The 26,641-nt window shown below is 38.1% G+C and overlaps 1 protein-coding gene across 2 annotated transcripts in view; it reads right to left on the bottom strand.

Moving 5' to 3' along the window:
* Positions 1 to 6,573: 6,573 nt before the first annotated feature.
* BEND6 (BEN domain containing 6) overlaps positions 6,574 to 26,641 on the bottom strand; it is a 36,531-nt gene continuing 16,463 nt past the window's right edge. For both annotated transcript variants that reach the window (XM_060022060.1, XM_060022062.1), the window contains exons 4-7: positions 19,051 to 19,271; positions 17,330 to 17,522; positions 16,010 to 16,146; positions 6,574 to 7,189 (exon numbers count right to left, since the gene is read on the bottom strand). In XM_060022060.1, the coding sequence (XP_059878043.1) occupies positions 16,019 to 16,146; positions 17,330 to 17,522; positions 19,051 to 19,271 (542 nt within the window). In that variant the 3' untranslated portion in view covers positions 6,574 to 7,189; positions 16,010 to 16,018. The remainder of the gene's footprint in view (positions 7,190 to 16,009; positions 16,147 to 17,329; positions 17,523 to 19,050; positions 19,272 to 26,641) is intronic.

Genomic DNA, 26,641 nt, shown 5'->3' with positions numbered 1-26,641 from the left:
TGATTTTAGAGTACAAAGTTTCTCATTGAGCAAATAAGAAACCAGTAGTTATCAAAGTCACTTTGACTTTGTGCCGTATTTCTTTGGTAGAGATACTGTCCCTTGTTACTGTTTAAGCTGACTTTAATGTGTGTGTGATATTTAAGCCCAGCAGACATTTAATTTCTCGTCGGAGGTCCGTTTTTGCCAGTCTAAATGAGCACATGACATTATGTTCATAGGTGGTATTAGATACGACTGTTATAGTTTTTGCATTTTCACAAAGTGCACTTGTTCCAACTAAATTTGGGGCTTGTAAAAGAAAGTTGCGAACAGGAGGGACCTACCATGATGATCTCCCCAAAAGCCACAGGTAAGTTAACCATTTCTAAATCCCTTAAATGTCTAGGAGAGGGTTGCATTTAAAAGATTTTCCTAGGGGCTTCCCTCTGGGCGCAGTGGTTGAGAGTCCCTCTGCCGATGCAGGGGACACGGGTTCGTGCCCCGGTCCGGGAAGATCCCACATGCCGCGGAGCAGCTGGGCCCGTGAGCCATGGCCGCTGAGCCTGCGCGTCCGGAGCCTGTTCTCCACAACGGGAGAGGCCACACAGTGAGAGGCCCGCGTACCGCAAAAAAAAAAAAAACAATTTTCCTAGTCTGCTGGTAAAAGTTCAATAGAAACGCACTGTCATAGGTTGCCGTTGGGAGTTTTCCAGTTAAGCTCTTGGTAAACAGCAGCACGTATGTGCCTAGAGCCCAAATGTGCTCATGCCCTTCATTTCGGTAATTGTTGAGGGGATGGTCTTTTCCATTTAAGATATTCTAATAGGTATGTAGTGATATTGCATTATGATTTTTTTTTTTTTTTCCGGTACGCGGGCCTCTCACTCTTGTGGCCTCTCCCGTTGCGGAGCACAGGCTCCGGACGCGCAGGCCCAGTGGCCATGGCTCACGGGCCCAGCTGCTCCGCGGCATGTGGGATCTTCCCGGACCGGGGCACGAACCCGCGTCCCCTGCATCGGCAGGCAGACTCTCAACCACTGCGCCACCAGGGAAGCCCTGCATTGTGATATTTTTAAAAAATATGTATTTATTTATTTGGTTGCACCAGGTCTTAGTTGCGGCAGGTGGGTTCCTTAGTTGCAGCTTCAGGGCTCCTTAGTTGTGGCATGCATGTGGGATCTAGTTCCCTGACCAGGGATCGAACCCAGGCCCCCTGCATTCGGAGCAGGGAGTCTCTTATTCACTGCACCACCAGGGAAGTCCCCTGCATTGTAATCTTAATTTGCATTAACCTAATGACTAATAACGTAATAATGTTGAGCATCTTTTTATGTGTTCCTTTGCCATCGGTATGTCTTCACTGGTAGTGTCTGTTAAGACCTTCTGTCTGTTATTTAAATGAGTTATTTATTTTCTTATCGAATTTTGAAAATTGTTTATTTATTCTGGGTACAAGTCCTTAACAGATATGTGATTTGCAAATATTTTCTCCCAGGCTATGGCTTTTCTTTCCATTTTCTTAAAATTGTCTTTCAAAGGGAAGTTCTTACATTTGATGAAGTCTAATTTATCAATTTTTTTTTTTTTTGGTGGTGGTGTATCTAAGCAAGATTACAAATATTCTTCTTTGTTTTCTTCTGAAAGTTTTAAAATTAGGTTTTAATTTTAGGTCTGTGGTCCATTTAGAATTCATTTTTGTATATGATGTGAGGTATGCATATGTATATACCATTGTTCCAGGACCAGCTGCTGAAAAGAATAGTTTTCATTTGAATTGCCTTTGCACCTTTGTCAAATATCAGTTGTCCATATTCGTGTAGGTCTGTTTCTGAACTTTCAGTTATATTCTACTGATGAATTTATCTATCTTGACACCAGTACCACACCATCTTGATTACTGTAGTTTTGCAATAAGTCTTGAAATCAAATAGTGTTAGTCTTTCAGCTTTATCTTCTTGTTTATCTAATTGTTGTAGGTGTTTAACTTATCTCAACAACGTTTTGTAGTTTTCACTGTCAGATGTTATCTTGTATCTTGTATTTTATATCTTGTTATCTTATATATCTCGTCAGATTAATTGCTAAGTATTTCATATTTTTTGATGGTATTGTAATTGGTATGATTTCTCAAATTTCAATTTCTGATTGTTCATTATTATTACAGAAATAAAATAGATTTTTCTCTAGCTTTATTGAAATATAATTGACAAATAAAAATTGTATACATTTAGGTGTGCCACATGATGTTTCAATATTATTACACATTGTGAAAAGATTACCACAATCAAACTAATTAAGATATCTGTCAACTCACAGAGTTACCATTTTGGGTGTGTGCATGGTGAGAACACTTAAGATCTACTCTCTTAGCAAATTTCAAGTATACAATACATTATTGTTAACTATAGTCACCATGCTATCTGTTAGGTCTCCAGAACTTACTCATCGTATAACTGGAAGTTTGTACCCTTGGACCAACATCTCCTCATTTCCCCCACCCCCACAGCCCATGGTAGCCACCATTCTGCTCTCTGTTTCAACGAGTTCATCTTTTTTAGATTCCACACATGAGATCATGTGGTATTTATCCTTATGTGTTTGGCTTATTTCACTTAGCATAATGTCCTCCACGTTCATCCACATTGCTGTAAATGGCAGGATTTCCTTCTTTTCTAAGGTGGAAGAGTATTCCACTGTGTATGTGTACCATATTGTCTTTATCCAGTCATCTGTCAACAGACATTTAGGTTGTTTCCATGTCTTGGTTATCATAATAATGGTGCAATGAACACTGGAGTGCATATATCTCTTTGAGATACAGATTTTATTTCCTTCGCATATATACCCAGAAGATATATGCTAGATCGTATGGTAGTTCTATTTTTAATTTTTTGAGGAATCGCCATACTATTTTCCACAGTGACTGTATCAATTCACATTCCCACCAAAAGTGCACAAGGGTTCCCTTTTCTCCGCATACTTGCCAGCCCTTATTATTTCTTATCTTTTTTATAATAGCCATCTTAACAGGGGTAAGGTGATATTTCACTGTGGTTTTGCTTTGCATTTCCCTGATGATTAATGACATTAAGCACCTTTTCATATAACTGTTGGCCATTTGTATGTTTTCTTTGGAAAAATAAGGTCAGGTCCTTTGCTCATTTTTAGATTATTTGGTTTTGTGCTATTGAGTTGTATGAGTTCCTTATATATTTGTATGTTAATCTCTCTTTAAAGAGATTTGGTTTATGGTTTACAAATATTTTCTTCCCTTCTGTAGGTTGCCTTTTTGTTTTGTTGATAGTTTGCTGTGGCAGAAACTTTTTAGTTTGATGCAGTTCACTTGTTTATTTTTGCTTTTGGTGTCTGTGCTTTTGGTGTCATATCCAAAAATATCATTGCCAAGACCAATGTCAATGAGCTTTTCCCCTACATTTTCTTCTATTAGTTTTTCAGTTTCAGGATTTACATTTAAGTCTTTAATTTAGTTTCAGTTGATTTTTGTGTATACAGTAAGATAAGGGTCCAATTTTATTTTTTGCATGTGAATATCCTGTTTTCCCAACACCATATATTGAAGAGACTATTCTTTCCCCATTGTGTGTTCTTGATGCCTATGTCAAAGATTAGTTGTTGATATATGGGTGGTTTTATTTCTAGGCTTTCAATACTGTTCTGTTGGTCTATCTGTTTTTATGCCAGTACTATATTGTTTTGATTACTATAGCTTTGTAATATAACTTTAAATCAGGAATTGTGATGTCTTCAGCTTTTGTTCTTCTTTCTCAAGATTTCTTTGGCTATTCAGTGGCTTTTGTGGTTCCATAGGAATTTTAGGATTGTTTGTTCTATTTCATGAAAATGCCATTGGGATTTTGATAGAGATTATAATTGAATCTGTAGATCATTTAAGGACATTTTAACAATATTATTCTTACAATCTATGAACAGACCAGTGGGGGTGTCCTATTTGTGGGGGTCTGCATGTGAGGTGTCCCAGGGGGCTGGTGGGCAGGCCTCCTGGTGGAGTCTGTCAGTCAGTAGGATCCTCAGCCCTTTGTTGAGTCTGGGTCCTGGTTTCTGTAATTCCCATCTCTCTTCCCTGCACCCAGCCTCTCCCCTATCTAGCCATGTCAAATACCTCGGGATTCTGGGTAGGCAAGAAAGAAGTGGACCTCTTAGGCAGCGTTCAGCATGGCTTGGGTGGACCAGCTCATTCACTACCTCTCACTTACCCCCATGGGAGAAATTATGGTCCAAGGGGGTTTCTCTTGGTACTAAGCTGTGCCACCTTGGGGGAGTGGTGATGTGGGTAAAGTGAAACTGTTCTTACCATCTTCAGTCCATCTATTCTTGGATTTTTTTGTTCAGTGGTGTGCTAGAACCTCTCTGCTGGACCCCTGGGCTCCCACAAAGATAGTCTCATCCATGGATGAAGATGATGGTAGAAAACTCCTATTCTGCCATCTTGCTGACCCGACAGCTGAAATACAATGATTTCTGTAAATTGATCTTGTATCTTGCAACTTTGCTGAATTCATTTTTTAGTTCTTTTTTTTTTTTTTTACACTTTTTTTACTCTTTAGTTCTAGTACCTTTTTGGAGATTCCCTTAGATCATCTGCATAGATAAACTTGTTGTCTATGAATAAAGACAGTTTTTCTGCTTCTTTTCCAATCTGAATACTTTTTATTTATTTATTTTTAAAGACTTTGCACATTCCACTGACTCTTTTTTTTGGTTGCACCAAGTCTTAGTTGTGGCAGACAGGCTCCTTAGTTGTGGCTCGCAGGCTCCTTCGTTGTGGCTCGTGGGCTCCTTAATTGTGGCTCATGGGCTCCTTAGTTGTGGCATGCATGTGGGATCTAGTTCCCTGACCAGGGATCAAACCCAGGCCCCCTGCATTTGGAGTGTGAAGTCATCCACTGCACCACCAAGCAAGTCCCCTGAATACCTTTTATTTCTTTCCTTGGTTTATTGAACTAGTTAGAAGCTCCAAAATAATCTTGACTATATGTGGTGAGAATGAACATTCTTGACTTGTTTCTGACTTTAAAGGGAAAGTATTCAGTCTTCCATCATGAAGTATAATGTTAGCTGTAGGTTTTAACTGCTTTGTTAATTTTCAGATTTGGGACTTCCTGAGACACGTTGACTTTTTGACCCTGTATTTGACTATAACCAGGGAACAGGAGCACTGATATTTGTTATTGACCCCCAGGATGATTAGCCCTGCCCAGGCTCCACCTCACAATGACCAGAGCCCACAGAATGAACATGGACATACACTTCCAGTGGATGGTCTATCAGGTGACCACAAAATTGAAACCCAGAGAGCAGACAATGACGTTGCAGACACTGAATTAAAAAAAATTCATCTCAGCTCTTATTTGACAAGCATATATGATCATTCAATATATGAAGCTTTTTATTTTTATATTTTTAGGTTTTTTTAATCTTTTTAATAAGTCTACAAATAATAAATGCTGGAGAGGGTGTGGAGAAAAGGGAACCCTGCTACACTGTTGGTGGGGAGGTAAATGGGTGCAGCCATTATGGAGAACAGTATGGAGGTTCCTTAAAAAACTAAAAATACAGGTGCCGTAGGATCCAGCAATTCCACTCCTGGGCATATACCCAGACAAAACTCTAATTCGAAAAGATACAGGCACCCCTGTATTATGTAAAGAAGCCATCAGCCTAGAAAATGATTTTCTCCCTGGATTTTATACATTAATAAGAAAAAAGCAAATACTTTTTATGTTTTCAATGGGACTTATTTATATTTAAGTAAAAATAGCAAATGTTAACATAAGTTATTTCCTTAAGAATATTTATTTTGTACAACCACATTGTTATCAAGCAACATTTATGGAATGTTCCTGGGTCCACAGTGCTGGACTTTTTAACCATCATAATCATCCTCCTTTCCAAGTTTGAACATGGCCTTGTGCACTGAAGAAGCATGGCTTGACATTGTACAGTTGTCACGTGTGACAACCTGATATCAAACGAGAGGCCTGTTGATAAAGAATGTTTTATCTTTTATTCATTTACAAAATGGTATTTGTATATATGTGTGATTACTAAACCCATATGATTTTGTTTTCAATTATTTTCTCTTCTGATACTATGAAAACAAATCAGTTAAAACTAAGCAATGTAGCAGTGTGATGTTCTGTATTACACATGCATATTTAATATACTTTGGGCAATAAAAAGAAGCATGTAAACAAACAAACATGAAAAAAGATTTTTTAAAAAGTTGATGCATTGTTTTAGCAATCATGAAAACTTGGGTTTATTTCTTTTTCAGGAGCACAGTGGAATAGTTTAATATTCAAATAAAAAGGTCTTGCTGGGGGCTTCCCTGGTGGTGCAGTGGTTGAGAGTCCGCCTGCCGATGCAGGGGACACGGGTTCGTGCCCCGGTCCGGGAGGATCCCACGTGCCGCGGAGCGGCTGGGCCCGTGAGCCATGGCCGCTGAGCCTGAGCGTCCGGAGCCTGTGCTCCGCAACAGGAGAGGCCACAATAGTGAGAGGCCCGCGTACCGCCAAAAAAAAAAAAAAAAAAAAAAAGGTCTTGCTGTTCTAATTTTTTCAGATTCTTATTTTATACAATTTTATGTAACAGAATAATCCTGTAATCTTATTGCCAAAACTCTGTTACTTCATTAGATATGATTATCAGATTTTAGGCTGATTTTGCTGCTGTCATGTTTGTGAACATTGATTATTTCACTGTTTACTTTTCCAAACATGTGCTTATACTAAAGATCCAAAAGCTAAAATGGAGAGTCATTGGTAATAATAAATGTACAGGGATTGATTAGGACAATGATGAATCTTTGGGGTTAAAGTTTTTGTTGCTAGGGTAAGAGCTCTGATTGTCCTGTTAGTTTAGCTGTACAAAGGACCACTTTGGGGTGGGAAAGTGCATATTTCCAAGAAACCATATTGCATGCTCATGGGCCTGCTAGAAATTCTCTGGTTTGATGCCTCACTGGTACTGAGGGTGAAATCTACATGCAGCTTCTTCACAAGCTTGTGCTCCATCAGGGCAGCCCAACAATGTCGCAGGTTTCTCCCAGCCTGTCACTCACTGCACCTGTCCCTGTGCTCACTGCCAGGGAGGCTGCAGAGTCTCCAGCAAAATCCAATGTTAGATTTACTACTGAAGGTTCTTTTGTTTCAGGTAACTATAATACCTATAAAAAGCAAGTAAAAAAAAAAAACAGAGCAAATTTATGTTAGAGTTCTTATAGTATTTTTAACAGTTTTTAGGTTACAATAATATGTTATAATAACAGTATGAGTTATTTATCTTTGTGTCAACTACAAATTTTTGCTTAAAAATACAAAATTGTTAATAAGAACAATTATTGTTGAGGTGACTTAGGAATTATTTTATGATCTATTCAGAAGAATTCCAGCATAGATAACAACTAAAATATTTAACATATATTTTTATCTCACAAGACTTTTAAAAAACTCAAACACACAAAGGAAAATTAATGATCCCCACATACGCATCTTAAAATATTATCAACAATTCTTTTTGTCACTCTTTGGTAACACTTATTGATTGTTTAAGTATCAGGAAATTTCCCAAATCTGCCTTGCCTCTGTCATATATATATCTTCTTTATCCATTCATCTATCAATGAACACTTGGGGTGCTTCCATATATTGGCTATTATAAATAATGCTGCAGTTAACATAAGGGGTGCATATATCCTTTCAAAATAGTGTTTTTGTTTTCTTTGGAAAAATATCCAGAAGTTGAATTGCTGGATTTTATGGTAGTTCTATTTTTAATTATTTCAGGACTCTCCTTACTGTTTTGCATAGTGGTTGCACCAATTTACATTCCTACTGACAGTGTATGATGGTTCCCTTTTCTCCACAATTTGTTATTTGTTGTCTTTTTGACAACAGCTATTCTGGTAGGTGTGAGGTTATCACTCATTGTGGTTTTGATTTGAGTTTCCCTGATGATTAGTGATGTTGAGCATCTTTTCATGTGCCTGTTGGCCATCTGTATGTCTTCTTTGGAAAAATGTGTGTTCAGGTCCTCTACCCATTTTTTTTAAACATCTTTATTGGAGTATAATTGCTTTACAATGGTGTGCTAGTTTCTGCTTTATAACAAAGCGAATCAGCTATCCATATACATATATCCCCATATCTCCTCCCTCTTGCATCTCCCTCCCATCCTCCCTATCCCACCCCTCTAGGTGGTCACAAAGCACCAAGCTGATCTCCCTGTGCTATGTGGCTGCTTCCCACTAGCTACCTGTTTTACATTTGGTAGTGTGTATATGTCCATGCCACTCTCTCACTTCGTCCCAGCTTCCCCTTCCCCTTCCCGTGTCCTCAGGTCCATTCTCTACATCTGCATCTTTATTCCTGTCCTGCCCCTAGGTTCATCAGAACCTTTTTTTTTTTTTTTAGGTTCCATATATATGTGTTAGCATATGGTATTTGTTTTCCTCTTTCTGACTTACTTCACTCTGTATGACAGACTCTGGGTCCATCCACCTCACTACAAATAACTCAATTTCATTTCTTTTTATGGCTGAGTAATATTCTGTTGTATATATGTGCCACATCTTTATCCATTCATCTGTCGATGGACACTTAGGTTGCTTCCATGTTCTGGCTACTGTAAGTAGAGCTGCAATGAACATTGCGGTACATGACTCTTTTGAATTATGGTTTTCTCAGGGTATATGCCCAGTAGTGAGATTGCTGGGTCCTATGGTAGTTCTAATTTTAGTTTTTTAAGGAACCTCCATACTGTTCTCCATAGTGGCTGTATCAATTTACATTCCCACCAACAGTGCAAGAGGGTTTCCTTTTCCCCACACCCTCTCTAGCATTTATTGTTTGTAGATTTTTTTGATGATGGCCATTCTGACTGGTGTGAGGTGATACCTCATTATAGTTTTGATTTGCATTTCTCTAATGATTAGTGATGTTGAGCATTCTTTCATGTGTTTGTTGGCAATCTGTATGTCTTCTTTTGAGAAATGTCTATTTAGGTCTTCTGCCCATTTTTGGATTGGGTTGTTTGTTTCTTTGATATTGAGCTGCATGAGCTGCTTATAAATTTTAGAGATTAATCCTTTGTCAGTTGCTTCATTTGCAAATATATTCTCCCATTCTGAGGGTTGTCTTTTGGTCTTGTTTATGGTTTCCTTTGCTGTGCAAAAGCTTTTAAGTTTCACTAGGTCCCATTTGTTTATTTTTGTTTTTATTTCCATTTCTCTAGGAGGTGGGTCAAAAAGGATCTTGCTATGATGTATGTCATAGAGTGTTCTGCCTATGTTTTCCTCTGTAGAGTTTGATAGTGTCTGGCCTTACATTTAGGTCTTTAATCCATTTTGAGTTTATTTTTGTGTATGGTGTTAGGGAGTGTTCTAATTTCATTGTTTTACATGTAGCTGTCCAGTTTTCCCAGCACCACTTATTGAACAGGCTGTCTTTTCTCCATTGTATATTCTTGCCTCCTTTATCAAAAATAAGGTGACCATATGTGTGTGGGCTTATCTCTGGGCTTGCTATCCTGTTCCATTGATCTATATTTCTGTTTTTGTGCCAGTACCATACTGCCTTGACTATTGTAGCTTTGTAGTATAGTCTAAAGTCCAGGAGCCTGATTCCTCCAGCTCCGTTTTTCTTTCTCAAGATTGCTTTGGCTATTCAGGGTCTTTTGTGTTTCCATACAAATTGTGAAATTTTTTGTTCTGTGAAAAATGCCATTGGTAGTTTCATAGGGATTGCATTGAATCTGTAGGTTGCTTTGGGTAGTATGGTCATTTTCACAGTGTTGATCCTTCCAGTACAGGAACATGGTATATCTCTCCATCTATTTGTATCATCTTTAATTTCTTTCATCAGTGTCTTAGAGTTTTCTGCATACAGGTCTTTTGTCTCCTTAGGTAGGTTTATTCCTTGGTATTTTATTCTTTTTGTTGCATTGGTAAATGGGAGTGTTTCCTTGATTTCTCTTTCAGATTTTTCATCATTAGTGTACAGGAATGGAAGAGATTTCTGTGCATTAATTTTGTATTCTGCTACTTTACCAAATTCATTGATTAGCTCTAGTAGTTTTCTGGTAGCATCTTTAGGATTCCCTATGTATAGTATCATGCTCTACCCACTTTTTAATTGGGTTGTGTGTTTTTTTACTGTTTGATTGTATGAGTTCTCTGTATATTTTGCATATTAACTCCTTATTGAGTATGTCATTTACAAATATTCTTCTCCCATTCATTAGGATGCCTTTTTGTTGATAGTTTCCTTCATTCTTCCTTTTTTTCTCTTTTTCTGTTCTTTTCTTTGCTCTTCTTTTGCCTCTCTTCCCATGTGATTTGCTGACTCTCTTTAGAGTTACATTTGGATTCCTTTCTCTTTTTTGTGTGTGTATGTATTATAGATTTTTGCTTTTAGTTACCATGAGGTTTATATATTGTATATATACATGTGATTATTTTAAGTTGATAGTCTCTGAAGTTCAAACACATTCTAACAACCCTGCATTTTTACTTCCTCCCCAGCATGTGTCATGTTTCTGACATCATATTTACATCTTTTTGTTTTGTGTACCCCTTAACTACTTATTGTGGATATAGATGATTTTGTCCTTTAACTTTCCTACTAGCTTTGTAAGTGGTGGATATACTACCTTTACTGTATGTTTGCCCTTACCAGTGAGATTTTTTCCTTTTGTAATTTTATATTTCTAGTTGTGGTCTTTCTTTTACACTTAGAGAAGTCCCTTTAACATTTCTTGTAAATGTTAGTGCAGTTTAGTGGTGCTAAACTCTTTTAGATTTTGATTGTCTGGGAAGCTCTTTATCTCTCCTTCAAATCTCAATGAAAGCCTTGCTGAGTGGAGTATTCTTGATTCAGGTTTCTCTTTTCATCACTTTGACTATATCATGCCACTCCCTTCTGGCCTGCAAAGTTTCTGCTGAAAAGTTGGCTGACAGTGTTATGGAAGTTCCCTTGTGTACAACTAGTTAGTTTTCCGTAGCTGCTTTTAAGATTCTCTCCTTATCTTTAACTTTTGTCATTTCAGTTATAATGTGTCCTGGTGTGGACCTGTTTGGGGTCATCTTGTTTGGGACTTTCTATGCTACCTGGACATGGAAGTCTGTTTCCTTTCCTAGATTAGGGAAATTTTCAGTTATTATTGCTTCAAAAAATTTCTCTCCCTCTTTCTCTCTCTCTTCTCCTTCTGGGACCCCAACAATGTGAATGTTAGTATGTTTAATGTTGTCTCAGAAGTCTTTTAAACTGTCCTCATTTTTTTTTTATTCCTTTTTTTTTTTCTCTTCAGCTTGGGTGATTTCCACCTCTCTGTCTTTCAGTTTGCTGTATCATCTAATCTACTGTTGATTCCTTCTAGTGTATTTTTCATTTAAGTTATTTTATTCTTCAGCTCTGTTTGGTTCTTCTTTATATTTTCTAAGTCTTTGTTAAACTTCTCACTGTGTTCATCCATTCTTCTCCCAAGTTTGTTGAGCATCTTTATGATGATTACCTTGAACTCTTTATCAGGTATATTGCTTATCTCCACTTCACTTAGTTCTTCTTTGGGTGTTTTATCTTGTTTCTTCCTTTGTCACCTCATTTTGCCTAATTCTCTTTGTTATTTGTATGGTATGTAACCTAATGGTAGGTTGTTTACATTTCATGATCTTGGAGAAGTGGCCCTTTGTAGGAGTCATTCTGTGGGGCCCAGCAGCACACTCCCCTCTGGTCACCAGAACTATATGCTATAGGGATGCCCCCATGTGGGCTGAGTGGGCCCTCTGTTGTGTTGGGGCTGACTACTGTGGGTGCCCTGGTACACAGGACTGGCCTCTGGTCCAGTTGGCTGCCAATCCCTACCTCCTACAGAAGCTACCAGCTGTTGGTGGGTGGGGCCACATCCTGGCACAGCTGGCTGCATGGCCTGGGGAGTCCTGGGGATGGTGCTGGCCCACTGTTGGGTGAGGCAGGATCCTGGCAATTCTGGCTGCAGGCCCAGGGTGTCCCAGGTCAGCTGGCTGCAAGACCCAGTGGGTCCTGGGGCTTGTGCCAGCCCACTGGTGTGTGGTGCAGGGACCTGGCATGCTGGCTGTGGGGCTTGGGGCTCCCAGTGCGGGTTCTGGCCTGCTAGTGGGTGGGGCCAGGCCCCTGTTCAACCTGAGGGTGTCCCAGGACTAGGGGTGACTGGCTGGTGGGCAGGTAAGCCCCAGCACTAATAGGCTAGAGGGAGGACTCCAAAATGGTGCTTACCAGTACCAGTGTCCTCATGGTAGAATGAGCTCCCAAAAGTGGCTGCTGCCAGTGTCTATATCTCCAGGGGAGTTCCAGTTGCCTCCTGCCTATCCTGGAGGCTGTCCAAGGTCAGCAAGTGAGTCTGACCCAGGCTTCTTTCAGATTGTTGCCTCTGAGCTGGGACTTGGAGCATCTGAGATTCTGTACCTGCCCTTCAAGAACGGAGTCTCTAATTCCTACAGCCCTCTGGCTCTCCTGAACGCAAGCCCTGATTTCAGAGCTAGATGTTCCGGGAGCTTACCTTCCTGGTGCAGGACCCTAGGGTTGGGAAGCTTGAAATGGGTCTTGGACCCCTCACTCCTTGGGAAGAACCTCTGCAATTGTGATTATCCTCCTCTTTGTGGGTCACCTACCCAGGGATGTGGGTCTTGACTGTACCACAACTCCGCCACTCCTACCCTTCTTGTTCTGGTTCCTTCATTATATCGTTAGTTGTAGAAGGCCTTTTCTGCTAGTCTTCAGGTTGTTCTCATAGACAGTTGCTCCGTAAACAATTGTAGTTTTGGTGTGCCCCGTGGGAGGAGGTGAGCTCAGGGTCTTCCTACCCTGCCATCTTGGTGACCAGGAAATCATTTAGATCAGGATTTCTAAACTTTGACAGAACTGACATTTGAACTGGGTAATTATTTTGTTGTGGGGGCTGTCCTATATATTGTTGGATGTATAGCAGCGTTCCGGGCTCCTGTCCACTAGATGCCAGTAGTATCGCCCAGTTGTGACAACCCAAAATATCTGTGTTTTCAAACCCCCTCTTTCAGGGGCAGGGGACAAAATCCCTCCCACTTTGTTTGAGCACTGCTGTATTAGATCACCTTTAAGTTATGCGTATGTAATATTATGGTAGAGATTATGTAAACTGGGACAGCTTTGGACATTTCAGGAGAAGGCTGTTAGAACACTTAGTGGGATGTTATAGAGGTGATCTTCTAATATTCTGTAATTCTTATAAATTAAATTTTCTTTAGCTCTCGTAAGAAAACAAAAAATGGAGAAAGGTCAGAAAGATTGGCAACATCAAGCTCTAGGCAGAGTGCGAGCTGCTAGCAAGTTGAGGGCAGTCACAGGAGTGAGAACAAATAGATGACAAAGGAGTCAGGATGGGATTTAGCTCTTGCTTTCACAGAAATGAATCTTAGCAGGGAAATGGTTGTCCTTTCAAATGCAAGCCAGTGGCAACTTCGAGCTCAGTCCTGAGTGGAGGGCACAGTCTACCAGGGCCCCTGGTGGGGTTACTGGGCTTCCTGGATGTATTGGAATTTGTAGAAATCTACATGGTTTCACAGTACCTATTGCCTTGCTTATAGTAATGGGAGGACAGTTGTTTTTCCAAATACTTTTGAGGGCAGGGGGAGGAAGGGTATGGTTTGCCTGAATAAATGTGTTCACTTTAGGCTCCTATTAGTTAAATGAGCAAGAAGAGAAAAATATAGCAGCATTCCACCAGGTGGTGCTATATCTGACTCATTCACCAAGCATGGCTGAATTAGGTTTTCTGTGACCCTGTCTCTCCCAGTGTATTTTCTCAGTCCTTTTGAAATAATGTGGATTGAGCTATACTTCAAATGAAAGATATCTGCTGGTTGAAAAAAAAATTCCATTCTAGTGTTAATCTCTACTTCTGACTCAAAATATATGCATTTCTATTCCAAGGATCTATCTTGACAACCAAGCTCAGGCGCAGAAGGCGCTAGAACATATTGTGTTCATAACAAAAGATTTCTCCCTTTTTTCAATTTTTTTTTTTTTTTTTTTTTCGGTACACGGGCCTCTCACTGCTGTGGCCTCTCCTGTTGTGGAGCACAGGCTCCGGACGCGCAGGCTCAGCGGCCATGACTCACAGGCCTAGCTGCTCCGCGGCATGTGGGATCTTCCCAGACCAGGGCACGAATCCGTGTCCCCTGCATCGGCAGGTGGACTCTCAACCACTGCGCCACCAGGGAAGCCCTACCTTTTTTCAATTTTAATTAATGCTATCGCCAGGTGATTTGATAACACTGCGACTGGCTGGTACAAGCAAAACTGATATAAAAACTTTTTAACTTCAATTTCTTCAATACTCTGCTGACTTATCAGAGATGAATTTCATGCCTACCCTCATCAGCCTGGGATATAAAAAAGGCAGAGGTTAGGATATTAAAATGCTTTGCAGAGCTCTGAAATACAATGTGCTCCAGAAGACAGCCCTATGACCTGGAGGTCTGGTTACATGGCATTTAAACAGGGAACTTGGCCATGATACACCAGGACAACTGGATAGCCTGACATCAAACTGAGAAGTTCTATATATTCAATATACTGTGATAAACCATAATGGAAATGAATATGAAAAAGAATTTTTATGTATGTATAATTGAATCACTTTGCTGTATAGTAGAAATTAACACAACATTGTAAATCAACTATACTTCAATTAAAAAAACAAAACAAAAGAGAAGTTCTAAGGGCTCATTTAAGCAATTATCTCTTAACTGGCAAGTTGTGAGATTCACCATCTACTGAAATTTTTAATCCCTTGGGGAGAAAAAGGATACAAATATGTTTATCTTTTATAAATCTTCAGGTCTGTCTACCAGTATGCGTGAGCCAAGAGAAAGAATTCCCCTTCAGCTGTTATAAGTAGGTTTTTTGGTTATTTTGTTTTGTTCTTTTTAAGGAAGAGAGACTATTATTGACCCTCAGCAGAGGTAGCCTTAATTGAATAGTAACATACTAAGGGACCCTCAAGGAGGATGGGGCAGTAGTTAAAACAGTGGGTGGGGGTGGGGTGGGTCCATATCCTATTTAAAACATGGTCAGAAGAAAAAGACAAGTGACATGGTCTCAGGCGAAGAGCAGGCAAATGGAAATCAAAGATAGAAGTAAAGAAAATGGAAGGAAGACCTGCCCTCATGTTTTTATCATATACGTCTGTTTATCAATTAAAATATTAATAGCGCAACAATGCATATTTGTCATATATTTTCCATCAAAATAATGGAGAGGAAGGGTGACAACAGGTGGAATGGCCAGGACTTTGAGTTGCTAAAGCAAACACAAAGTTCCTCATCACAGGCTTGCCTAGGGCAGGGCCTGACCATAAAGTGTATTTTCTTTAGAACTCGCTGCAAACAAATATTTCTTCCTTTTAGTATTTTAATACAAACATATTGGTAAAAATCCTTATCAAACAAATACAAACTATAACAACTGACTTAAAGATTTAAAGACATTGAGAAGCAGGATGGGGATGGTAGAGTGCACTAATCTACCTCAGAGACCTCCTAAAGGTCTGTATTTCCCTTATTCTAGAGAAGCACTTCCTAAATTGCCACGTGTCCCTCCTTTGGCTGCTTTCTACCCCTCCCCACAAGTTAACATGTGTTGTGTGAAGAGAAAGAAAAGCTCCTTAGTGAAACACATTTGGAAAACACTCTACACTATATGCCCTTCTTAGAGATTTCTGGTGCACTTGGGCATATTTAAAGGGCATCAAAATATTTGAGAGGCTCTGGGAAAGGAGAATCCGTGTAACTGACTCAGCATTTCCCAAGTTTAAATCCCCATCCCGTCCCTACCTTCACCCCCAGGAATACTCATTAGCATCTCACAGGCCTCTAGTCTCCTCTAGTAGAGTGTTTGGGAAATGCTATTCCATAGATACAAGTATTGTGTCTTCTTGCTACATTGAAAGGATTGTGAAGATTTACAAGACTTACCGAAAGGATCTACTTAATATCCTGAGAGTTCAGATTTTTGCTCAAATATGGCTTCTTGGTACAATTGTTTAGCTTTTGCCCTATCATTCTCCTAATTGAAACATCATCTGTGTTGGGAAATAATTGTTTTGTGATTCCTGTAAAAACAACAACAAAACACAGAAAAACACTTTGTCAGAAGGATGTAGACTCACAGATGCAGAGAACAAACCAGTGGCTGCCAGTGGGAAGGGATGGGGGAGGGGCGATATTGGGTAGGGGGGTAAGAGGTACAAACTACTATGTATAAAATAAGTTATAAGGATATATTGTACAACTGGCAATATAGCCAAGATTTTATAAGTATAATGGAACATAAACATTAAAAATTGTGAACTACTATATTGTACACCTGTAACTTATATAATACTATACATCAACTATACTTGAATAAAAATAAATTAATTAATTTTAAAAAACCACTTTATCAGGCCTCTGCATCTTAAGGTATGAACTGAAATAAAACACCAAGCAATTCACATTATAATTTTGTCTCTATTTTGAAAAAGCAGCCCAACACCCATGAGATATTTAAATAGATGAATCTCTAGGCAGATTTTTCAAAGCAAAGCAAGAGATAACAAAAGTCTATATCATAAACTGAGAGCATACATATATGTCTTCCTATGGTACCATTCAGCTTTAACCTTGCTGCTTGCTCTGAATGCTAAGTGCCCTTGATCCAAAATGCTGGGAATTTATTTTTACCCATTCCCAACATCAGTTGAAACAAGCAGATTCTGACTGACTCTTTTCCAACTAAGAAATGATGCACTATTAAAATATAGAGAGCTGTGATTCAGTGAGTCCTTAAATTTGTTGGATATTTGCAAAAAAATTACTTGATAACCTAAATTATTATATTTAAGGAGGTTAATTAACTTAAAAACCATAAGTAGGATGGTTAAATTAACTCTGTTTTTTTCTGAGTAAAAGATAAGGGATATTTCTAACCAAGATAAGAAAAAGAAAATAAGACATAAACTGTTACTAAAATTTTGTTGGAAAGGATTTTGAAAATTTACTTTTCTAAAGCTATGAATTTTATGAATTCAAACTTTTCAGTGATATAAAATTCATTTTTATTTTAATAACCATTTTTAATGTAAAGTTGTTATACAAAATTCCCCATATATCATAAGAGGTTTAGGCTATCCTCAGATTTTTCTCTCATAGAAAAATAAACTTGAAGAATAAAAAAGATAATGAAAGAACAACTTAAAGTTGAATGGTAAAATAATTTCAGATTCATGTGACAATATAATACAAACACATTATCACCTATGATTTCTTGAACTTCATTCTGATTCATAGCTGGTTTCACTGCCTTGTCCCTTGAAGTAGAGGATTTTGCCCCCGTCAGGCTGTGTGTGGCCATGTATTCATTTGTGTAGAGCACTTGCATTAAATCATTAATAAACTTCTGAGGCTTGCTCTTGTTGCAACGGGCAATCTGCCATTTTTCAATCTTGAACTAAAAAATTAAAAATAATAATTGAAATAACTGAAAAAGGAAAGGAAAGGAATATCTGAAGAATATATTACTCATTGAATTAATACAGACCAGAAAACAAAACCAAGTCTTTAAGGTGATGTATGATACTTTTAATATATATTGTACATTTCAGGGGTTAGAGTTAGATGTTAACTTTGAGATAATTCCCAACATATATGAGGTATTTGTTCTAGAGTGTATACAAATTCTTGTCATGTAATCTGGATTTGGTGCTTTAAGGATTAATCCATACTTAACATTTCCTACTAAGCATGGTAGCATAATAATGGCCCACTGACAATATTCACATCGTTATCCCTGTAACCTTTGAATACGTTACCTTATATGGGAAAATCAACTTTGTACGTGTCATTAAAGTACCTTGAGATGGGGAAAATATGCTGAGTTATCCAGGTGGGTCCAGTCCAATCACGTGAGCCTTTTTTTTTTTTTTTTACACTTAAAATTTGTGTACTTTATTGCAGGTACGAATATGTATATTTACATACACATATAACTTTATGTTTATAAATATATACACACAGTATCTGGTACGTAGTAAGCACATCGTAAATGTTAATAATAATAATGAAAATGGCTAACATTTATTGAGCACTCACATGAGCCCTTAACTGCTGAAGAGGGAGGCAGAAAGAAGACACAGAGGAAGGAGGAGAGAATAGAAGAGTGAGAGGGCTTTGCCTGCCCTGACTGGCTTTGAAGATGATGGAAGTGGACCGTGAACCAGGGAAGGGGGATGCCTCTAGAAGCAGGAATGGCCTTCAGTTTATAGTCGACAAGAAAACAGAAAACAGGGAACTCGGCTCTAGAAGCATAAGAAACTGAGTTCTACAGCAACCCCCATGGACAGGAAACAGATTCTTCTCCAGAGCCTCCAAAAAGGAGAGTACCTGCCAACACCTTGATTTTACCGCATTTCTGACCTACAGAACTCTGAGGTGGTAAGTTTGTATTATTATAAATCACTAAGTTTGTGGGAATCTGTTACACAGCAAAGGAAACCAGTACACTAAGATTCAAATATTCTGAATGTTAGATAGTGAGCATTTAATTACTGCTCTTGAAGGCATAATTTCCCAGGCCGATTCTAACAAAACTTGTATTTTTAGCTTCTATTTCTTGATTAAGAGAAGTCGGGAAAGTAGAAGAATTGTGTTCTGCCAGCATGTACAGCCTAAAATTCACCTTGTCTCAATGATACAGTTTTATAACCTTTAATGCATAGTTGTCCTTCTGTCACTGGTTTAAGAATTTCCTAGTTTAATAACGTCATCATTGTCCACCATTTGACTTTAATTTTCTGAACTGGATATTCATTTCACAAATATTAGATTTATTGTAAAAGACTGTTTTACGTAGTCAGAATATTATGATTGACCTAAAGTTACATAAAGTGATCTGATAAGACAGTGATTATGTTGTACAGTAATTTTAATTTTGTATGTAACTGTATTCCAGAGAAAGATGGGATGGTCTACCAGCTGACCTGTTTCTCATCCACGTGATGCTCCTCCTCAGTTTTCAAGGAAATTGGTGAACTGTAATTAGAATTAGAATTACTACATGTGGAGGCAAATGAATCTGGTGAGGAGTTATTTGTTGCTCTCCAGAGGGTGGACGCAGACGTGGACAGGGTTCCTCCACCCTTGAGCAGGGCCTCCGCCATACCAACCAATTCTTCAAACTGGGTGACGGCCTGAGGTAAAACTAAAATGGCAAGAAAAAGTAGTACTTTACAAATACTTGGCATAGCAGCATAGATACATATTTTCTATGATGTGTATATGCATAGAAGTATGTAGACCAAACTGTTAACACTTGCTATCTTTGGAAAATAAACATGGTAAGAAGAATGGTTGGAACATATTTACTTTTTTTTTTTTGGTGGTGCGCGGACCTCTCACTGTTGTGGCCTCTCCCGTTGCGGAGCACAGGCTCCGGACGCGCAGGCCCAGCAGCCATGGCTACGGGCCTAGCCGCTCCGCGGCATGTGGGATCTTCCCGGACCGGGGCACAAACCCGTGTCCCCTGCATCGGCGGGCAGACTCTCAACCACTGCGCCACCAGGGAAGCCCTAACATAATGGTTTTAAGACTTGATTCTTTTTCTAATTGCTAATGATGTTATTTGAAGGTGTTTAAGGAGACATTACTGATTCTATCACCTTCCATCAGGCCAGTTTAAGTGACAAGATAAAATAAACCGTTTCTCACAGATTGAAATAAATTTTCTATGGCCTTAGTGCATGATTTGCCAGGGAGTCAAAGGCCATCAAATTAGTAAAAATTCATGGCCACAGTTCAAATCTATGTGTTCACATATTAAAGATGGATTTTGGTAATCAACTGAATGTTCTCTTTGTTCCTTTTTTTAAATGGAAACTTACACATTCAAAGCTTTCATGCCTCCATGTTAAATGGCCTTCTCTTGTTATATCTAGTTTCTTTCCTAAGGACAAATAACATTTTGTTGGAGTTGGAAGACACCTTGAACCCTGTGTAATTCAACTCCTCACTCTATGGTTGGGGGTAATGCCTACTGGAGAGGTGAAAAGACTGAAACTTTTTTGTACTTTTCTAAGCATATTATTGAGCTATATAATCTTTGGAATAATAGCTGATTGGAGACCTGAAAATCAGACATATTGATGACATGTCCAAATCAATACATTTAGTACTATGTTAGTAGAAAAATTTTTAAATCTGCTAAAGAAGAAAATCTTATTTTATATTTTTTCAATTAATATTTGCTAAGCACCTCTCATGTGCCAGACAGTTGTTCAATCAGCAATTATTTATTGAGCACTTAATAATATTAGACATTTATCTAGCTTCTACTCTGTGCCAGGCACTATTCTGGGAACTTTACTGATGTTCATTTGTTTACTCCTCATTGCAACTCTCTGAGATAGGTATTATCATTACCCGCAATTTACAGATGAGGACAGTTAGGCAACGAGAGGTTAAATAACCCATCAGGGTCAACTCAGTGAAAAGAAGAGGCAACATTCAAATTCGGACTCTGCCAATTCCATGCTATAAACTTCTATGTCATGCCAACTCTCAACATTTGCCCACCACTCTGTTAGGTGCCAGGGATGAGACTGGGAGCAAAACCAGATGTGATCCTAGACTCTTGGAACTGGGAGGGGGTGGGGGTATTGTTTACCTAACCATGCTGTATGTAAAAATTTGGCCTGCTCAAAGAAGGTCTGGCCACCTGTCCTAACCGCCACCCACCACCCCCCAGTTCCTGAGAAGTAACCTCTCAACCCTTGAATTTCCCGAGCGATAGCAGGAGTGTCTTTGTTATTCATGGTGAGCCCCTTAGAACACACCTGATTTATGTTTATGCTAAGGAGTTTCTCAGGGTGGGGACAGTCACACCCAATAATCTTAGGGTAGAAGCTGGCCATAGCCAGAAAGCCAGAAAGACCATGTGGGCAATCAATCAGTGAATCAATCATGCTCATGTAATGAAGCCTCAGTAAAAACTTTGGACACCCAAGCTCAGAGAGCTTCCTGGGTGGACAATCCTCTGTGCATTTTGTTGTAACATATAAAGACTAGTAGGTAATATATCCTGAGGACAGAAGTTCCTCACTTGGAAACTAACCAGACTCTGCCCTATGTGTCTCTTCCAACTTTGCCTGGTTCTAATTTGTATTCTTTCCCTGTAATAAATGTAACCATGAATATAATAGGTTTTGGTGAATTAAATTTCTCTGGCAAATTACTGGACCTGAGGGTGGTTTTGGAAAACCCCTAAACTTGCAGTCAGTATCAGAAGTCTTAGAAGACTTGGCAGTCTAGAGGACTGTGCCCTTAACCTTGAGGTTTGGCTAACTCAAGGTGCATGCAAAGAAATAAAAAATCACAGTTGTTAAGGTCACAGAGGAGAGGCAAACAGCCTAGAGAGGGAAGGGCCACAGAGGGCTTCTCTTAGGAGGTCAAGATTGATCTGAAACCTGAAGGCTGAGCAGGAATTAAATAACCGGAGGGAATGAGGAGGTCATCAGAAGCATAGGAAACATAAGTTCTGTATTTGAGGAACTGAAAGAAGGCCAAAGCTGGAATGTAAAGAGAAAAAGGGAATTCTGCATTAAAGTGGGGTTTAAAGAATATTCACTGTTTTTTCTAATAATGAAAGTTATACATGTTCATTGGAATATATCCTTCTTGCCATTTCTATTTTTGTATATCTCTATTCATGTATTTTCTTTTACATAATTAGGACAATGCTATATGCATAGCATTGTATCATGGTTCTTTTTTCCAATTAAGACCATAAATTGAATATTTTACCTATTTTATTAAATCTTGGAAAATATGATCTTTTGAGGTCTAATTTGCTTAGAATCAAAGTCAAGATCTTATGTGAAGTCTGAGCAGAATTTAAGTAGGTAGAGGGGGATGAGTTTGACAAAAGGATATACCCAATTAGCTCACACTAATATGTTCGAGATATAGAACATTTCTGCCCACCCAGAAATTTGCCTCATGTTCCTTCCAAATCAGTCCCTGGACTCACCTCAGGGGAAACCATTAATGTGACTTCTTTAGTCAGAGACACGTTTTACCTGTTCTAGAATTCCATATAAACGGATACAAACAGTATATTCTCCTTTTTTTGGTCTGACTTTTTTGTTGTTGTTGTTCTGCATAATGTTTTGAGATTCATTCATGTTGTTGTGTCAGTCATTCTTTTTTCAGGAGGATGAATATTATTTTTATTTTTTATTGAAGTATAGTTGATTTACAATGTTTCAGGTGTATAGCAAAGTGATTCAGGTATGTGTGTATATATATATATATATATATATATATATATATATATATTCTTTTTTGTCGCTGAGTGATATTTCATTACATGGATACTCCACAATTAAAGTATCCATTCATCTGCTGATGGGTTATTTTCCACTTCAACACACGACTTTAAGGATTCCTTAATATCTCAAGGTATTGATGTCCTCTAATTTATTCAAATGCTCCTTTTATTCTTTTGGAATTTAGGTTGCTTCCAGTTTTTCTTGATTACAGACAAAACTCTTATGAACCACCTACCACACACATCTTTATATGCATCTCTGATCGTGTCAATGCTATAAATTCCTGAAAGCGTAACAATAGGCTCAGAGGTATAAATGTTTCCAAGACTCAGTTAATGTCATTGAATGGCTCTCTAAAAAGAGTCTTCCATCTTAAATGCCCACTAGCAAGGTAAGAAGTCAGCCACATCACTGCACCATCAACAAGAGGTGCTCATTATTAACAACAATATTCACTATTTTGATAGGTTAAAATTTTAGTACAATTATTTAAATTGTAATTATTGCAATTATTTGATTATTGTGAAGTTGAATACATATTTATTTGTTTATTGATTATTTGAACTTATTCTATGAGATACCTATTAGACCAAAGAATGTTAGTACTTTTTAAATTTTATGATAGCTTAGATGGTTTTTGTAAAGTGCTTATAGGAATGCCTAGTGCATTATAAACACAATGTATTAGCTATTGTTATTAATTCCTTAATAACACTTTAACCTTTATATCTTAAGCACTTTAACCTTTAATTTGTCATAAGTTGCAATTATTTTTCTTAGAGTATTTTAATTTTAGTACGTTTTAAATGTACACACTTACAATACACTTACAACTTACAACTAATAACTAACACTTACAACTAATAACAACCTGCTGTATAAAATAAATAAAATAAAATTTTTAAAAAAGCACACACATATTTTTAGTTTTTACTTAATTAAAAGTAGCAGTCTTATGGAAGCAAACTAAGTGTCCATCGACAGATGAATGGATAAAGAAGATGTGGCACATATATACAATGGAATATTACTCAGCCATAAAAAGAAACAAAATTGAGTTATTTGTAGTGAGGTGGATGGACCTAAAGTCTGTCATACAGAGTGAAGTAAGTCAGAAAGAGAAAAACAAATACCGTATGCTAACGCATATATATGGAATCTAAAAACAAAACTGGTCATGAAGAACCTAGGGGCAGGATGGGAATAAAGACACAGACCTACTAGAGAACGGACTTGAGGACACGGGAAGGGGGAAGGGTAAGCTGGGACAAAGAGAGTGGCATGGAAATATATACACTACCAAATGTAAAACCGATAACTAGTGGGAAGCAGCTGCATAGCACAGGGAGATCAGCTCGGTGCTTTGTGACCACCTAGAAGGGTGGGATAGGGAGGGTGGGAGGGAGGGAGATGCAAGGGGGAAGAGACAGGGGGATATATGTATATGTATAGCTCATTCACTTTGTTATAAAGAGGAAACTAACACACCATTGTAAAGCAATTATACTCCAATAAAGATGTTAAGAAAAAAGTAGCAGTCTTTTCCTTAGTTCATTCATTTACTTTACACTTAGCAAGTCATTCAGATCAGTTAAATATTCACTCATATATTTCATACAGTTTAAACATCTTTTCACAAGTAAGTTTTTTTTCTCCCCGGATATATTTTTTTCTAACTTTTAATGTAAAAATTTAAACACACCCACAAAATAGTAAACTCCCATGTACCCCATGCCCTAGTTTCCAACTCATGGCCAATCTTGTTCCACCTGTATCCCCACCCACTTTCTTCCCACCTCCAAAATTATTTCAAGCAAATCACAGGCATCATTTCATTTTATCTGTAAATATTTCCGTGTATATCTCCAAAGGTAAGAAATTTAAATATATATATATATAATATATGGTTTTATATATATATATATATATATATATATAACCATAACACCATTGTCACAGCCAGAAATACTTAGCAATAGTTCTCAAATATCATTTAAAAAAAAAACCAAACTAGCAAGTGTTCAAATTTCTCTGACTGTCTCATTTTTGTTCTTGTCTTTAGCTTGTTTGAATCAGAATCCAAATAAAGTCCATACATTGCAATTAGTTGCTGTCTCTTTTACAAACTATAGGTTTCCTTTTCATCTCCTAGTTTTTTCCTTGCAGTTTATTAGTTGAAGAAACTGGGTCCTTTGTCCTGCAGGGTTTCCCACAGTCTGGATTCTGCTGATTGCACCCCTAAGGGGGTGTTTAACATATTCTTCCCTGTAGTTAGATCTAAAGGCTTGATCAGTGTTTTAACTTCCAGCAGGTGGCATTGAATGCATGGTTACCTTTTGTTGCGATATTAGCGGTCACTGATGATCACTGCCTAGATTCATCAGGGGTTGCAAAATGGTGATATCCTAATTCTTCATTTAGCTAGAATTCTACCAAGGGAAACTTTCTCTCATCAACTATTTGGCTACCCTGAGGTTCATTTCATATAATAATGGCAGGATAAATGCTTGATTTTTCAGTATGTATTTGCCAGTTTTCAAAATAATGAGTTGGTTCTTTCAGATGACCATTAAGTTTTTTCTCTTTTGAATGAAGTCATGCATGTAAATATACATGATAACCAGTTGCCCTGATCATTATTATTGATGCTCCAATAATAATGATCTTTAGCCAGTGGGAATCTCTTCCAGTTGACACATCCACATGGTCTTTGCTGACCTCCTTGCTTTCTGGTAGGACAAGATTTTCATCTATATTTCCTGTTTGAGGCTCCTGACAAATCTTGTCCATTTCCTGTGCAAGTTCTGGAATTAGCCGTTTCTCCAGGGAACCCCAGCTCCCTTTAGTGGGGAACGGTATTTCAAGGCCACACCCAAGTGCTGGGAGTGCTCTTTGCTATTGGGTTCTTGTTTCTAGATCTCTTCGGTGAACAGTATTAGAATATACGTATTATTAATTTTTAAAGATAAAAATTCATCTTGTGTCAAAACCAGTACTCATTCAAATTCAGAACATGGAGTTTTAATTTAAACTGTACAGTTATGTTTTTAGTACGCCACATGGTGTGAAATGAGAACCTAACTTAAACCTGCCCCTCCCCGCCACATTGGAATATCAGTTTTCCCAGCACCATTTGTTGAATAATTCATCCTTGTCCTAAATGGCTTGCAGGACTCACTATGTAAATTGTCAGGCCCATTGCAAATGGAAAATGCAGGACTCCTTGTTCAAAGCTTCTTCAGAATTTTAATATGGTGACAGTATTTTTAACCAGTATGGGGGCCTTCCTAGGAGCAGGGCCCGGTGTGACTGCACTGGTCATCCTACAGTGATAAGCAGACACTATATGGCACTCACCTTACCAGGTTCTGCTCTGAATACTTTACATGTCACCCAGGGAAGTACTTTTATCATTTCCATTCATCTCACACTCAGTTACACAGCTAGTAGGTGGCAGAGCCAGGATTTGAACTCAAGTGACTTGGCCCCTGTAAACCCATGCTCTTGTCCTCTGTGCCACAGTGGCTCCAGGACATTTCTTCCCTGTATGGGAGGTATTATCCAGGGATGTGTGTTCTGTTCCATGGACCTGCTGGCTCTTATCCTAGTAAGTTGCTTTTAATTATCAGAACTTTATATGAGTTCATGTTGACAGTTAGGCCCTCAGATTCTTTTTCAGAATGTTCTTAATTGATTTTGCCTATTTATTCTTTCAGGTTAACTTTAATATAATTATTGTCAAATTACCACAAAAATCAAAATCAAAACAAAACAATTATGGGCATTTGATTGGGACTCTAGTCAAACTGTGAGTTATTTTGAGATGAATTGGCATCTTCTCATCTATGAATTTGACGTCTCTCTATTTAGATTTGTGTATTTCTCCATTGACTTTTTAATTTTTCATCATAGATCATACACATTTCTTGTTAGGGTAACTAGTAGATATCTTATAGTTATTTGTAATTAATGTGTAGATTCTTTTTAATTATTTTTTTTAGGAATAAAACCAGCAATTTCTGATCTATAAGGAAATTACTGATTTTTTTAAAAAAATGGTAGCTATTACATTTGGGGCACCTATTATGTACTAGGCATTTATTATTTTTTAAATACAATAAGGCTTATAATGAAAAATAGCAGTCCTCTGCCCTACCGCTCACCACCCTGGATTACCTACTACTCCTAGAGGGAGAACTTCTGATCCACTTACCTGTTTCTCTGGTAGTTACCTTCATAGTCTTAA

The sequence above is a fragment of the Delphinus delphis genome, chromosome 10 (genome assembly GCF_949987515.2).
Source record: "Delphinus delphis chromosome 10, mDelDel1.2, whole genome shotgun sequence".
Classification (NCBI taxonomy): Eukaryota; Metazoa; Chordata; class Mammalia; order Artiodactyla; family Delphinidae; genus Delphinus; species Delphinus delphis.
Note: the sequence above shows the minus strand (reverse complement) of the source record. Positions and strands in the feature narration are given on the sequence as shown.